Raw genomic sequence first — 17,642 nt, 5'->3', positions numbered from 1 at the left:
GGTGGGCATATGGGGAGAAGATCTGCTTGTTTGGGGACCACGCCAAACAAGTGGATCATACCATGTATGGCCACCTTTATTGCATGATTTCAGGGGTTTGCAATGCAATAAGAAAGAGTATGATTGAGTTGAAGAAAAGACTGCTGGGTAGAGGAGGCACTCTGATAAGCCATTAAAATAAACCTATTTTTAAAAAAGAATTGCTAAGCATACATCACAACTGAGGATTTTGCAGACATCTGTAAATGACCACTTTTATTTAAAATCCATGTTATGTTTTAACTAGAGGAGTTGCAGAACTGTCAACCCTCCTGGGGTTTTCGGGAGTCAGTCTCCCCCTCCAACAGGTGCAGAGAAAGGGGCTTGGTTGCACACTTCGTGATATCTGTAGAATTTAGCACAAATATGCATTATAAAATAATAATAGTCACAACACAATATGTGGCTATTTTGTGGCTTGCAGTATAGACAAAACCCCAAATTCCAGCTCTGTTTGTTGGCTGCCAGCATTTTATCTTTTCCAACTCTGTTCTACAGTTGTATTTAACAATATACATTTATGTACAACTCTTAGATTGGATGATATATTTAAACCCTTTCTATGCCAGCTTTATTGTTGCCAAACATAAGCAGAGAGAGATAGTGGTACTCTCTTGCCTGGGCAGTAGATTATACATTGTGTGGCATGTAAATGGTTAAGATTTGTAGATTTAGAAATAAAATGATATCCAAATGTTATATAATACTCTTTCATACAGGAACACCTTGCATTTTTATTAGACGTATTGTAGTAAAATAGATCACATACAATCACACAGACATATAGGCATTGCATAATCTATAGGAATACAGAGAGGGGAATAAAGGGGATAATATCTCACAGTACAGATGTTTCTGCAGCTGCATCTAAACAAAAAATAACAAGCCAATAAAAATGTTTGGCTCATGATAGATATTGGAGCCATGGGTGTCTTTTTTGGCTTTTGCTGTTTTTAACATACTACTATTCCTTTTCCTGTACAGAAGAGCCTAGTAAATCATCAACGCCATAATGACTGTCTGAATGACAGTTAATCATCAACACCATAATGACTGTCTGAAGATGTTGGGATTTGTAGTTTCATTCCAATCTCAGGTAGAAGGTACATCAGTGGATATCCTTTGTTAACTTTTGATAGCATTGCATTTCTGTTTTTTGATTTGAATAGAGAATGTAAGCAATTGGTGTAATAATCATGCCTGGAAGCCAAGACTACATCATGTAATATTTTGCAGTAGTCCCAAAGGCGCAGCAAAATCAAAGACAAAGCATATCTTGGAACCACAAGTTACAGTGTTTGAACAAACCACAGTCTCAAGATATTCAGCCAAATACTCAGCCCTGTGACATAAAGGTCCCTGTATCCATGTTCTGCACTAATTAACCTTATCTCTATCCATGTCCTGCATTAATTCACCTTATCTCTATCCATGTTCAGCACTAATAATACCCCCAGTCCTTACGATGGGGCTACACTTTTTTGTTTTACATATTTTTCATAATGAAAATGTGTATGCTGTATAGTGTTTTACAACAATTAAAATGAGATGTTTCTTTTCATTTACATTTCACTGCATGTCAGTGACTGATGGTCTTGCATGCACTATACATTATAAGCAGAGGATAAATCTATGCTGTGTTGTATATATATATGTGTGTGTGTGTATGAAACCCCTGGGTCTGTTGCTTGTTTCCAACAATAGGCAAGTTCTGCAAGTCAAAAAGGAAGAAGGTCTCAAACGACTCAAAAACTTTCCATTGTCGATAGGTGGCCAGGGTTCTAGAACCCGTAGCTTGAAGGAGCAGTAAACCATACATGAATAGACAGCTTCAAGCACACGCCGGAACCATCAGCCGATGTCAGTTAAAACATTATTTTATTCATTCGTCTAAAACAGTGCTGTCCAACTGCAATCCGGCCCGTGGCCCCCTATGTGTGGCCCCCCACCTGTCTGGCTGCTGTGACTGCTTACCTTTGTGTAAAATATAAATGGTATCAGTACTGAGATTAACTGGCCCCCTGCATGGTTCACCTCAGATTCAGGCTGTAATCCCCCTGTATTGTTTTAACATGTAATCCCCTGTACTGTTCACACCTTTTAATCCCTGCATTGTTCACCCCCTGCATTGTTCACACCTCAGGCTCAGACTGTAATCACCCAAATTTTTACCTGTTCACCTGTAATCCCCTGTACTGTTCACACTTTTTAATCCCTGCTTTGTTCACACCTCAGGCTCAGACTGTAATCACCCTCATTGTTTACCTGTTCACACCTCAGACTGTAAGAGCAGTCCTGGCATTGTGTCACTTTATGTTCTGCCTGCCCTAGGCAGCATAGGGCAGGCAGAGTATGTCACACACAGGCAAAATAGGGCAGGCAGAGTATGGCACACACAGGCAGCATAGGGCATGCAGAGTATGGCACACACAGGCAGCATAGGGCAGGCAGAGTATGGCACACACAGGCAGCATAGGGCATGCAGAGTATGGCACACACAGGCAGCATAAGGCAAGCAGAATATGGCACACACAGGCAGCATAGGGCAGGCAGAGTATGTCACACACAGGCAAGGTAGGGCAGGCAGAGTATGGCACACACAGGCAGCATATGGCAGGCAGAGTATAGCACACACAAGCAAACTAGGGCAGGCAGAGTATGGCACACACAGGCAAGGTAGGGCAGGCAGAGTATGACACACAGGCAGCATAAGGCAGGCTTAGTATGGCTCACACAGCGGCATAGGGCAGAAAGTTTTAGTGACACACTTTGGCCAAATTATGTAAGCTCACATGCTATATTAAAGACATCTCTATACCACCTCTGACATACATTTCTGCAGATCAAAAGGAAGACTTGGTGCCACACAAGTTGTTAATAACTTCTCAGTATAGAACAATTCCATAGCACTACCTTCTCTCACAGAATGCACATACAAAATTAATTTTATTTTAATGACTGGTGCCAACCCTCAGACCCCCAGTCACTGAGGAAAATTAGATTAGATCTTCAAGGAAGTATGTATAGTAAATATCAAAATCAGAACAGATGACTTTTAGCTGGCTATGGGAAACATTTGGAAGATGTTATTTTTGCCAAAGAAAATTTTCCATTTATGAACAGAAAAACCCATACATTTTTCTGCCAAATTTTGCTCTAGCATACTGGGGTCACTGTTCACTGAATAAGGCATAACTCTTGCTCCTGTAGTTATGTAGGTGAATCATTACTGGAAGGCAACATGGGGGCATTTTGAGGAACACTAACCTTGACAAAATCTAGGGACCTGTGAGCTAAAGGGAAGCCATACAGTACATTGCAGGGCTTTATACAATATATTACATAACAGACCAAATTTAAAATGCTGTTTCATATAATTTAAGCCTTTTTACTAGTAAGTGGAACACTCACATATACAAGAACTGCCATTTTAAAGGGATACTGATATACATTTTATTTCTAAATTATACTTTTTACATAGCAAATAATTCACCATTTAAAATTTTATTCTTGAACCAGCAAATTAATTTTATTTTTAGTTGTAATATTGGTGCGTAGGCAGCCATCTCAGTGCATTGTGCCTGAGTCTGAGCTTTTAGAAGAAGCCATAGCTACACATTAGAACTGCTTTCAGGTAACCAATTGTTTCTCCTACTCCCATGTAACTGGAGGAGTCTCAAGCCAGACTTGGATTCCTTACTGGGATCCTGATACCTACTGGGAGCTGCTAACTTGCTATTGTACCTTCCCATTTCTGCACACAGACCATCATAAAATGGTGGCACAATGTAAAAGATGTAAAAGGCCACTATTTGCTGCAAAAACCATATTAAAAACAATTTGCTTAAATTCTATGATTGGTCACTAAATAGGATATAAAATATCTGTTGGTAAAGCATTCTCTGTATTCTCTCGCACTTTGAAGAACAGATAGATTAATAGATAAGTAGATTGCAATAGACAGATAGATAAACAGACACAGATTAGGGTGGAACATTCTATAATAGCTCCTACATGCTCTCAAATAAGAATAATTTGTACTCTGGTATTAGTGTTCTTTAACTCCTTCTCCTCAGGGAACTTTGCGGAGTTCTACAGTGTTTTTTATGTCCACGTGCCCATGAAGGGGTTAGCCAACTAAGCTAGCCACTTAACAAGCTCCTTTGAAAATAATCCTGACGGTTCCTAGTTGGTGGTCTAAAGCATGGAATGGTTTAAGCCTTGGAAGCAACACCTCTACTGTCAGTGAAATAGGAATTCTTTACTTGTGTAGGAAAACCAATCTTTTTTTAGGATGATTTTGGAAAATAAAATGATTGCGGTAGGTAAGAGAATTAGCCACCAACAAAGTGAGAAATGAAAACATGAAATAAAACCTCATTTTTATTTTACTCCATTACAGTTTTGAAGGCACAGCTGCAAGGAGAAGTCTCCATTTCTGTTCATGACACAACCTTCTTAAATCCCTGCCAGTAATTATGAAACCATTTTTCTCCTAGAAGTAGATGTAGGTTGGATTACGGATTGCAAAGGAATAAGAATCTCTTAACAGATAATTTGAAGAACAAACATTTCCCTTGGGGTTTACTGTTCACTTCAAGGGCAACCTACAGGAAGCAATTGCCAACTGTAACTGATGGTGATTTTAAAATCCTGTCCCAATCTTGGCAGCATGAAATATTACTTATAAGTGCAGGTGTAATGAATGTGCCTTGCCTGGTATTTCTGCAACGCCTAAAGCAATTTAAATGACTGTTTAGCTCCCCTACATGTTTGGGGTGCCCTGCCATTTTGGAGACAAGTATCTCTTTGACAAAGAATATGAAACAATTTATTGTAGTGGAACTAAGAGATGGGCCCCATCATCCTGCATTTCTGTATTTATTTCTTCATTTGTTTAACACACAGTACCCTTTATGAGACCAATGTGAGGTAGCTAAACAACAAGAAAATAATGATAAGGTCATATGAAACTGGTGTGTTTTTAGATGTTCTTTCCAGTAAAAATCTTAGGCAGGTGCATAGCCCATATTCCTAGGCAACATATATCCATCAATAACCTTAAAGGGGATGATCACCAAAACATTTTTTTTTTGTTTAGTTTTGCAGCTACAAACCATTATCAGCACTGCTAAAACTCTCCTTGATCAGCTCTCTCTGTAGGGGATTTGCCAGACCAGGACTTGGCAGGCAGCCAAATAAAAAAAAGTTCACACTGACCATTGGCTGGTAAGATTCAGTCAGTTGGATAAATGAAATGCAAATGAAGCAGGAGAGGGAAGGCATGCCCAGAACTAGTTCAGTTAGAACTTTTTTATTTGTCTGCCTGCCAAGTCCTGGTCTGGCACATCCCCTTCCTGTCTGGGCAAAATGCAAGTTGGTGTTGTGATCTCTTGCAAAGAGAGAGCAGAGGAGAAAGAGTTTAAGCAGCTGATTATAGCAAATTCAGATTATAGTCCGCAGGTGAACATCCCCTTTAAGTACAATTTAGTTACATACTATTAATAAGTAAGCCTTTTAACATCTGTCCCCTACAGTATTAGGTCGGAATGACAAGTAAGAATTACATCCCAGAAAATTCTTAGAGGATTCCTTAAAAGAAATAAGGCTGTCAAAAGACTTCTGCCACTGGCTGCCTAACCTGCCCTGGAGACAAGAAATAACACCTAGAAGTGCTACTTACTGTTTTTAATTGTTAATTTGACTTGGTTTTGTGCTTTTCCGGCTTGATTTGGTACAATCAGTACAAACTGTATCCAGTCAAATTGGCAGCTGATTTCCCCCAGTGGCACAGCCAGCCACTCATATTCATATGCAGGTCTGATGTAATACATATTAGGAATAATTATAATTAGATCCTTCAGACTATCCCCCACTCGTTATTGACTTGTTATTGACTTTTCACTCCTTGTTATCAAGGAGTGAAAAGTCAATAACAAGTCAATAACGAGTGGGGGATAGTCTGAAGGATCTAATTATAATTATTCCTAACATGTATTACATCAGACCTGCATATGAATATGATAATTACATTAATCAACTCAGGTTCCTGCATAGATTACACAAAAGATGCCAAAATGATTTTTGTGTCTGAGCACCTTCAGAGTGTTGCGCTATTGCACTATTCAAAAACCACAGTAGTTAATGGGTTAAATGCTTCATATCACACACAGTAAACCGACCATTTAAAACTTACTTGATCATCATAACGGTAAGTCAGAAATTGTTCCCCGGTTGTATCTTCAAGGAAGCTCCCTTGTGGAGACAGAGCAAATTCAGGTAAGAAGTATGCCCCTTGAGTCTGGTCCACTGATGCCTACAATTGAAAATAATCATGTAATATTTGTAATGAGGAGCGATAACAACACAAAACATGCGATTTTTACTTCTTCTATATACAGGTGTGCCTCAAGTATATAATGTATAGAGGCAAATTAATACAAGGCATTTATTATTACTTGATTTTTTGGGGGAAAACAAAATGCCAAAATGAACCTAGATGAAAAAATATGCCACCTAAAACCTGTCGAGATCATGCAAAAGACTATGGCAGATGTCCCTTTTACAACTAATAGATCTTTCTTTGCTTTGTGGTTCTGCTTTTTCAATTCGAATCTTTTAATAGATTACTGACATTCATGGAAATGAGTTTAGTTATGGTTTCAAAAAACTCTACACCACAAATATCTGAATGTTAATAAATGCCCCCCTATATGTCAGTTGGGCAGAATGTCTTTAACTGTTTTGAACACCAAGCTGGTCAGCAACAACTCTAATCTAATACCCCTCTGAATTATCAATCCCTGCCACAAATTGCAAGTAGTGAAGAAGAATTTAGGCAGTTTGTGTCCTGCTGGATCGATTAGAAAGCAAATGATTAAATATGAAATGTTCAATATTTTTTTTACCAACCAAGGAAAACGTTGCTAAACTGACTCCTTATGTGGTGAATAAAGATATCAAAACATATTGGTCAATAGAATGCCAAGCTCAGGAAGCACACATTACCCATCTCAAACTCCTACTCAGTAATGGAGAACTGGCATGCATGGAAAATAAGCTACAACTGGAACCAAAGAATAAACAAAATAATTGCTTGCATTGAGACTTAGTGCAATTATTCATTTCCCAAGTGTTATTTTACATATGGCATAATTAGGCACTTCTAAGTGGCAGCCATACAGTGGGATAATTGTTCCTTTATCCTATCCCCTCACTGGAAATGGCTGATCCCACCACAGCAGAACCAGAACTTCCATCCCAGAGGTGTCTGTAGAAATGCCACAAACAGGATCTGTAAAATTCCTTGGAACGAATGGCCTTATAAAGAAAATACAACTTATTATTATTCAATTAATTATGAATTACCACACATCTCTTTAAAATCATAAATCTATACACACTTTCCCATATACAAAAAGACCCCTGGCTTTCCTTCCTCACACCATTTTTTATTATATAATGAACATCTAGCCAATTCAAAAAAAGACCTGCTCAACCGCACAGGAAGCCCAGTTACTTAAACCACAAACCAGTTCAGCGGAGATGGTAAGAAGGGAGGTTGTGGTTGTTCCTCTTGCTTCGAGAACCTAGTGATTTGGGTTCTCTCAGGGTGGTTTTCAAATGTTTGATACATTACAGTATTTTTTTAACATACATTAAGAATTAAAGAAACCAATTTTGCTTGGAAATTTCAGTGATTTTACAGTCATAAGATTACAAGAATCCCGAGAGCTCCAGTTGCGCCCTGCATGCTTGCAAATGAGCTGCATTTTATGCCAAACCTGCCTTTCTTCTTTGGGTATTAGACCTTTAGAGCTTTAACAGGTAGACTAGCATCACATTTGCCTTCTCTTGATCAGCTTTTGGGGGGAAGTGGAAATGTGGTTTTGTCAGTCTTGCAAAACTTCTTTACAGGTCTAAATTCTGCTACATTGTTTCAAATGTCAGAACCAAATAAAAAGGGACAAATAGAAACCACTGGAAATGTGTTATTTATATTATTTATATGTGTATAGTTGCTTAGGATTACAATTCATTAGGAATAAGATGAACATATAGATGTAAGGCAAATGGTTGGCTAAATGAACGTGGCAGGTATTGCTCACTAATACTGTTGCAGTTGGCTATAGAAATGTCACAATAAAAATTAAAGCTTCCCTTAGGAAGTTAAAATGCTCTACATGACTACTGATTAAGAGTAGCCACTACCATTTAAAGGGGTTGTTCACTTTTGAGTTTAGTATGATGGAGAGAGTAATATTCTGAAACCATTTGTAATTGGTCTTCATTATATATTATTTGTAATTTATTAGTTATTTAATTTTTAGTTCAGCAGCTCTCCAGTTTGGAGTTTCAGCAGTTATTTTGTTGCAAGGGTCCAAGTTACGTTAGCAACCAGGGTGTGGTTGGATAAGGGCCACGGTAGACGGGGAGATTAGTCGCCCGCGACAAATCTCCCTTGTTGCGGGCGACTAATCTCCCTGATATGCCATCCCACCGGCTTCAATGATTTTACCGAAATTGTGGAAGTTGCCTTGAGAGGAAACTTTGCAATTTCGGTAAATAGCGGTGTTGCATATGCCATCCCCCCGGCGATTTGCATTCAAGCCGGTGGGATGGCATATCCGGGAGATTAGTTGCCCGCAACAAGGGAGATTTGTCGCAGGCGACTAATCTCCCCATCTGCCAAGGCCCTAAGACATATATGTCAAACACAAGGCCTGGGGGCCAAATCCGGCCCACCTGGCTGTTTTATGTGGCCCTTGGTGAGTATGTCTGACTATCCAGCCTGATCAATTTCCATTTTCCTCACATAGTAACTAAGACTAAGGGGTATATTTATCATGCTGTAGATTGTAAGCTCTTTTGGGCAGGGCCCTCTTCATCTTGTATCGGTTATTGATTGCTTTATATGTTACTCTGTATGTCCAATGTATGAAACCCACTTATTGTACAGCGCTGCGGAATATGTTGGCGCTTTATAAATAAATGTTAATAATAATAATAATGCTGTGTAAAAAGTGGAGGGAAGCATTACCAGTAATATTGCCCAAGGCAACCAATCAGTAATCAGATTTCAACAGTAGCAAAGCATCTATTGGCTGCTATGAGCAACATCACCGGTAATGTCTTACTCCACTTTTTACACATTGTGATAAATATACCCCTTAGTATATTACTAAGTATATTAATAAAAAATTTGGCCCACGACTTAGCCTGTGTTTTAGATTTTGGCCCCCTTATGTGATTGAGTTTGACACCCCTGCACTAAGAGATGTCATATCAATAGAAGAGGGCCTTAATAGAAAAGAAAGTTACAAAAAGTAACAATAAGACTGTAACCTCCCAGAGCAATAGCTTTTTGGCTGCCGGGGTCAGTGACCCCCATTTAAAAACTGCAAAGAGTTGCAAGAAGAAGGCCAATAATTCAAAAACTATAACAAATAAATAATGAAGAACAACTGAACAGTTACTTAGAATACGCCATTCTATAACATACTATGGGTTAGGTTTAGGTTAAAGATGAACCCTCACCCCTTAAAAAAATGTTTATACACGTAAACACATTTCTGGAAGACAGAGGGATTAGTAAGGACTGGCACCCCAAAGACTGATAGATCAATAGATAGATAGATAGACAGACAGACAGAGACAGATAGATAGATAGATAACACAATGTAGACTGATATTGGATTCTTATCATCCTCACTATGTTCACTCCCTTTTGCAGGCCCCAAATGAACTTCTCAACTCCCAATACCATATGTTCTTCTTACAACCAGTCCGAGTTATCCCTCAATGTCTAGTTCTGGGAAAGCTATTTCTACATTTGTTGTTTTGATATTCTTTTTTGTGAACATGTGTAGTTTTAAAAAACAATGTATTATTGGGAAATACAGCTCTGTTCTAAAGCATTTTACTGATTATCTGCTTTAAAAAAAATGGGGAATTCAAGTGGACTTTAGTAATCTACAATGGTACCCTATTCATGGCATCCAAGGAATGTGCTATATATGTATATACATAACACAACAACTTCAGATGAAGCAGCATCTTGCAAAAGACAAACATTGACAAAACCAATTACAAATCTTTGTTATCTGAGATGACATGGTTCTCTTATTTTTAAGGTTTGCAAATTTTTTTGCCATTCTAGAGCACTCATATCCATTTTTAAAACTGAGCAGACTTTTTAATTGGTGTAACACATGTCCGAGTCAGGCCAAGGAGCTTTGGCAATAGAAGGGTGTCTATCTACAAAATGATTGTACCCTAGACCGGTGCCTCTGCTTTCTACCCCTAGGTCTATTCTTGATACATGCAGTAATGCACATAAAATAAGATGTTGTCTTATTTATACTGGTATAGAAAAGTCATAACATTTTTAGTCATGGAAACAACAAATGTACTTGAAATTCACGCGCTCAATTATATGTGCAAACATGATCTGTAACATAAGTGGGAAAACAGAAATATGAAATCCACTGACAAGAAGAGAGCAGTTAGTTTCAGAAGGGTGTATTCAGTGGTGGATAAGGTAGTTGTTTGCTAAAAAGAGATTCAGTTTGGCTTTGAACTTTGAGTGTTTATATGTTATCACCCAAGTGGATTATTCTAACTGTTGACCTGATGAAATCATGCTCTGAGATTTCTGTTTACAGCCTGTAGCTCAGTATGAAAACACTTATTTTATTCTGTGCTTTTTGGTGACTTTACAGTGATTCATACATATACTGTAATTACCTCACTACAAATTAGCTGGCACTTCACAGCACAGTTCCTATAGGTCTACATTCCAGGCCTGATCCAGCATTGCCCAATGGCAATCCAGGAACCAAGAGCGCTTTCAGGCAGTATACACTGTATGTGTTAATAGGGATTAACAGAAATACTTAGTATAACAATAAAAACAATATCCTATAGCCACTCAGTTGGATTCATATGAATAGTTACACAGTGCAGAAAGATTTACTTGCAGCTTGGTTTCTGTATGCCTTCAATAAATGTTTCACAGCTTACTGACCAGAACAGGTTTGGGGCTTTTATAGATTTAATGGAACTATCAGGGCTCTTATACTATCCTAGCTTAAACTATCCTATGTGGTACCCCATTATTTATATTCCAGTAAGGAGCTGTTCAGCTGTTTTTTCAGCTACTTACATCTTCCTCTGACAACCAAACAACAGAAGTTCTACTAAAGCTGCACATTAGAGAGGCTTGATTTATAATTACACTAAACCCATCTTTTTTTACTATACACACCACATTTGTGAGAAAGAATAGTGTTGCTTTAAATTCCCTTTGTCTGCCACTGCCTCTCTGTGAGGTCCCAAAAACAGCAGTGTTAAATAGATAGAGAGATAGATATACAGACAGATAGGGATGGATATATAGATAGAGAGATAGATATACACATAGATAGATAGATAGATAGATAGATAGATGATAGATAGATAGATACATAGATAGATAGATAGATAGATTATAGAAAGATAGGCAGGGATAGATAGATATACAGACAGACAGATTGATAGACAGACAGACAGATAGATAGATAGATAGATAGATAGATAGATAGATAGATAAACAGACAGACAGGTAGATTGAAAGAGAGAGAGAGAGAGAGAGAGATAGGTAGAAAGACTGACAAATAAACATATTCCAGTTCCATTCTTCCCTTCGAACCCAAGAACCCCTGTATTACAGAAAGTGGTTGAATCCAGAACACATTCTCCATGCACTACTGGAACCTGAAGGCCTCTGAAAATAACTCTGTTGGATAAAGTGGTAAAGAATCACCTAATCACCTTTTCACTTCACGCATTCAGCATGAATTGATTTCAGTATATTGTTAATGCATTTTCCTTGCACTCAGAGTGTATGGTCCTGTACCGTTGAATGTATAGTGAAGTGCTAGGAAACTTAGTAAGAACATAATTAAAACCAGACAAAGGTTCTGATGCTCCTCATCACCACAAACAAGTAGATTAGCAAGTTTAAAACACTAGGCTTCATGAAACAGAATAATACTGAGCCAAACAACACAAAACTCCACCACATTTTGGAAGGTATATATTGTCAAATACAAAATATATTTGCTGTTCAAATATTTTCTCTTCTTTGTGTTGCCATTTTGAAATATGTTATGTAATATTGTAACAACACCACATAGTTAAAGAGAAGGATTGCTACTCTGTAGCTTATAGGGGTGGTGCGCCTTTAGGTTAGCTTTTAGTATGTTATAGAATGGCCTAGTCTTCATTTTTTTTTTTAATTATTTCCCTTCCTCTTCTGACTCTTTCCAGCTTTCAAATTGGGGTCACTGACTAGCCAAATAACTATTGCTTTGTGAGGCTAAAGCTTTATTGTTACTGCTATTCTTTTCTTAATTATCTTTTTATTTAGGCCCTCCTCTATTTATATTTCTGTCCCTCCTCTATTCATATTTCTGTCACTCTTCCAAACTGGAGAGCTGCTGAACAAAAAGCTAAATAGTTCAAAAACCCAAATAATAAAAAATGAAGACTTTACATAACCTGAGAGATGCACTTATTTGTTGAATATACCAAATACCAATTTTTTAATTTGGCTACCCTTGTGGCAGGTCAAAATGTGCAGGTCTGATCACTGGGCCCCAGGGACAGCAACTAGCTCAAAGGGCCAACAAACTGAGGGAGGGTTGAATCCACAATGGTCCTTGTCTTGATGGAATTTTCTGATATCTGAAATCTCTGGCCCATACTTTGGTTGGAGGGTTGTACAACAGGCTAATAAGTTGCTGACTCCAGCTTTAGGCTCCAGTGAAATTACAGTGAGATCCATGTCTCCAAAAGTGTCAACTGTAGCTCCCTATATTTATTATAACAGAAGTTTCTCCCTATAGTGCTTAAGGTGTTGGGGAATTATTGTTAATTTTATTTTTTAATACAAATGTGATGTATTTATAAAGTTTGACGAAGGTTGTTAAGAGAAAAAAGAAAGAGGAAATGAAAAGAGAGTGGAGCTGTGTAAGATACAGGGAAAGACACAGAGGAGTAAAGGGAAAGTGAAGTAAAAAATCAAAAGTGTTATGAAGTCTGAAAGCATATTGAAACTTTTCATATATCTTACTAAACTTTACATACTCCATATGCACAATGTGCTGTGATACTGTAAATAACCTAGACTTAGGGCATGTAGGAAAAACTTACTAACAGAGTTTACATGGATCATAAAAATATGTCCTTAAAGGAAAACTATACCCCCAGAATGAATACTTAACCAACAGACAGTTTATATTGTGTTAAGTGACCTATTAAAGAATCTCGCCAAACTGGAATATATATATATATCAGTAAATATTGCCCTTTTACATCCTTTCCCTTGATCCACCATTTAGTGATGGGCTGTGTGCTCCCTCACAGATCACCTGACAGGAAATAATGCAACTCTAACTGTAACAGGAAGTAGTGTGGAAGCAAAAGACAGAACTCTGTCCATTAATTGGCTGATATGACCTTGCATGTATGTGTACCTTGGCTTGTTTGTGTGCACTGTGAATCCTATGATCCCAGGAGACGGCCATTCATTCTTAAAATGGCAACTTTCTATTTAGGAGTACCCAATAGCACATACTACTAAAAAAATATATTTTTATGAAAATGGGATATTTAGATGAAGCAGGGTTTTTACAGATACCTACATTGTTTGGAGGTATAGTTTCCCTTTTAGCACATACAAGAAATGGGTCAATGTGTGATGTCTTGCCTGTTAGACCTAACAGAATAAACAACTTTCTGCAGATAACACAGTCACAGGTATAAATGCATCCTACTTTTACTTATACTATCAGTCAGCTGTTTGATATTAGAGATAAAGCCTTTATTGAGTGCTATGGGGAAGCTGAAGCTATATCAGCAAGGTGATACATCCAGAATATCTTACACAGAACATAATAGGACAACCTAATGTAGGTTAGGAAATGCATGGACCTATATGGTTAACAATTCCTATAGCTTTAAACCCTACATTTTCTTAATTGACTGTTTTTGAGCAGAGAACTATGTAACAGATTTTGCTATTAGCACATTGTACATTATTGGTTCATAGGCAGACCACTCCCTTTCACACTCTATCATAGTGTTAGCAAATGGGTGTCTCTTTCTCTTTGGCCTACATCTGTTGACTCAGGTAGATGTTCCACTGAGTCTGGGATCAACAAGGTCCCAGTAAGGCCATCCTAACCCAGAGGGATATTTATCTCTGAAAAAGTTGGGAAGCAGAGACCCAGTGAACTAGGATTAATAAGTGCAGGATAAATATTTGTTATAGCACTTTCAAGGAAAGTGAGATAGCCAGCTTTAGATAGAAAGACCAGCATTCTGGCTCCAACCAGGAGAGATTAACTCAGAGTATTCTCCTTTACAGGCTCTGCTGCCTTAGTGAAGTGACCGCAGTACTGACAAGAGTATCAGGCATAGTCTTCTCCCTTATCCACATCTGCTGTAGGGGATCCAGACCATCAAGGCAGAAATTCTAAGGATGAAGAATTACTATCCAGACTACTCTCCACAGCGGTGCCGTGCTGTTATAGCTGTCGCACCCTGCCTGCATGCTACTGAGCTCAGATAAACCGGTGGACACTATTACAAACTGCATGCTCTGCATCGAACCTGCCAATCCATTGCTACATCTGCATTTGTGAGTATTTACATAATCCTGTGGATCATTGTCTTGGACAATAAACAAGTTCAGTTCTGCTGCAAGAACCTTCTGGCATCCATTTATTCATTTACTTTCATTTACTTTACCAGACCCTGTCTATTGGGGCCACCCAGGGCAGTACCTGGGAGTTGTAGTCCAAAATCTTCTAAATGGCTGTAGACTTTACAGATACACTTTATAAATATAACAAGGGCCTCTACACTATCTAATTTTAAAATAGTATTTTACTAAACTGCATGTGTACTGTATTGAGTTTGCATCCTAATAATGGCATTGCAAACTCAGAATGTAAATAAAACATGGAAATGGCAGTAACAATAATAATTCTAGTCATTTGTTTCCCATGCAGACAGGGACAGGATGATCTGATGTGAATTATTGCCATTAGGAAAAAGTGACTCACTGTTTTGTGATGTCCAGCATACTCAATGAGAAAATTCAGACAGAGAATAAAGATAAAGTGCACCCAGAAATAAAACTGTTCTGTACATGCTTTGCTTTTATTTAAATCAATCCACATTTTTATCAGTATTTTTTTCAAGATGAAAATACGTTGGTTTGAGGTTTTAATTCATAATGCACTGGCAACAATTGGAACAGAAGAGCAACTGCCCTCCAGATGTGTTAGAAGTAAAACTCCTAGCATGCCCCATCATAAGAGCTGAAGCTTTGATGCTGGAATTTGATCAGCAAAAGCTTCATTTTAATAATCTGACTGTACCTACATCACCAGGAGAGCTTAGTCGTGCCTCTGAGACTCAATGTTTGGATTTCAACACCCTCCTGTGGCAGCCCCCCAACAAAAGTGAGTTGGAAAGTATATTGATGCAGCAGATGGGAGGCACATTACCAAACCTTTGTGGAAAGGCATGGCTCTCCAGGGGTAAGCACCTGTTTAGTAAGTGAAAATTGTAGATATATATTAGTGGAAATGAAGAAAGGGCATGCATAGACTGTATTGGTAATGGTGAACACTAATATATATTCAGAGATATCTTTAGGAGATCAAAGCTAAGACAATTGCCCAGGGTCCTGCACTGCAACTGCCAGCAGGAAGTCTGTGGGAAGGCCCAGTAACTAGCCATAACTCTGCCTGTCTGGGGAAGCAGTGCAACAAAGTCTATTGTAGCGGGAGATAAACCAGGGGAAACACTGGGAAAAATTAGGCACTAAGGCACTAAGTTTGCCCAGGAGCAGTAACTCATAGTAACCAATAAGATATTTGCTTTTAAACAGGTTACCAATATATGCTGCATGCTAATTAGTTGCTATAGGTGATTAGACCAGGAGCAACCTTTTCACCTTTTATTACATTTCCCCATTAGCGTTTTAAATAATTAAATGCAAGTAACTAAGGAATAAACCACAAACCGACTATAAACAACGGCACAGAATGTAATGTTAAATATCAAAGCTATTACATAAGCATATACTAATTCTAAAAAAAACTAAGGTTACTTCTCTAATTAAAGCCCATATAAACAAGGGAACACATATCAGAAAATCTTAAAAATAGAAACAGGTAACTGTAAAGGAACTTAAAAAGCGAAACAGGATAATGCTCCATCTGCATTAATATACAATGTTTACATTTCCTCAGCTTAATTTTATGAAAATGCGTCACCACTGATAGAAAGCATGGCAATGGTACATAAACATTCTGTCACTTTCATTCTGTAGGACAGATTCCAATAAAATCAGAATTTGGGAATCAAAGAAACATTTTTTTACAGGTACAGGATAGTAACAGCTGTCATGGCATTGCAGACACATTTAGTGTCCTTTAACCATCTTGGTTATAAGCAGGAAAGTAAAAGGAGTTAAATCAGTTGGTCTTTCCAGACACTACACCTAGACATGCAAAGCATTGATTGCTAACTTCCTTTCTAACAGACAGCTATGGATTAGCTGAAAAAGAAAAACGGATGTCTACTAAAGCTAATGTCAGAATGACTCAAGCCGTATGGTGCCCCGACTTAACATCTCTGTCCCTACATAAACAAACTCTGTTCTCAATGAAAATGAAAAGGGTTTAAATGAAACAGATCAGACTACACTTAATATGAACATTCAGCCCAGTCTCCAGATAAAAGAGGGAGAGAATGCTACCATTTTTTGTCCTCCACTTATTTAAAGCTATTTGGCTGGGCTTGCCTAACACAAACAGATCCATGTTACAGCAAGCAATTAGGCACCGTACACTTCCAAAGGCTAAACACTGTGCAAACAGATATACTGCATTATTTGGGAAGGTGCCATGAAAGTGACTGGTCAATCACGCACATTACTCCTAAGTAAACCCAAGTAATCTCTGGCAACAAGTGGAGCACAATTCCTTTCCAAAAATGATACCCACTTTAGCTTTGTGTACATATTTCTAGGAAATCTTTTTTGGCAACAGCAGATTAACATAGCAACAGGAGTTCTTGTGTGCTTATAGGGGGTGTAGCTACCGGGGAGCATATTCCAATGCACTGGGGGATCCAGATAGAATCACACACAAGAATAGAAACACTTTACTGGTCACCCCTGCCCTTTTAAGGGCTATAATTGGATAGACAATAATGTAGAGCTGCAAACCACCCCTTATTTGCAGAAAAGATGCCAATTGTTGGCTCTCTGTCCAAGGAAATTTTCATCCTTTTCACCCTCGGTAATGTCCCCGATTTTCACATAAGCAGACAAGTAAATTTTAGTTCATAAATCCAGATAAGAACCTATTTAGGTAAGAAAAGTGTGGATGTACACGTTGTGTTCTATAGGAAGACTTTTATTTTCTGTGTTTTTAAATGAATAGAAGTTGAGTTTGTTGAAACTATTAAATATAGAAAATGCTTAGTGATCGTCCTGAAGAAAGTGAGGAGACTCAAATTATATATAATTATAGCTCTATGGT

The 17,642-nt window shown here is 38.1% G+C and overlaps 1 protein-coding gene across 4 annotated transcripts in view; it reads right to left on the bottom strand.

Moving 5' to 3' along the window:
- adamtsl3 (ADAMTS like 3) overlaps positions 1-17,642 on the bottom strand; it is a 283,620-nt gene that overhangs the window by 216,855 nt on the left and 49,123 nt on the right. For all 4 annotated transcript variants that reach the window (XM_031899211.1, XM_031899210.1, XM_004912620.3 and 1 more), the window contains one exon: positions 6,236-6,355. In XM_031899211.1, coding sequence (XP_031755071.1) covers positions 6,236-6,355 — 120 coding nt within the window. The remainder of the gene's footprint in view (positions 1-6,235; positions 6,356-17,642) is intronic.

Source organism: Xenopus tropicalis, chromosome 3 (genome assembly GCF_000004195.4).
Source record: "Xenopus tropicalis strain Nigerian chromosome 3, UCB_Xtro_10.0, whole genome shotgun sequence".
In the NCBI taxonomy this organism is placed as follows: domain Eukaryota; kingdom Metazoa; phylum Chordata; class Amphibia; order Anura; family Pipidae; genus Xenopus; species Xenopus tropicalis.
The sequence above is the reverse complement of the archived record's forward strand: the minus strand, read 5'-3'. Positions and strand labels throughout refer to the sequence as shown.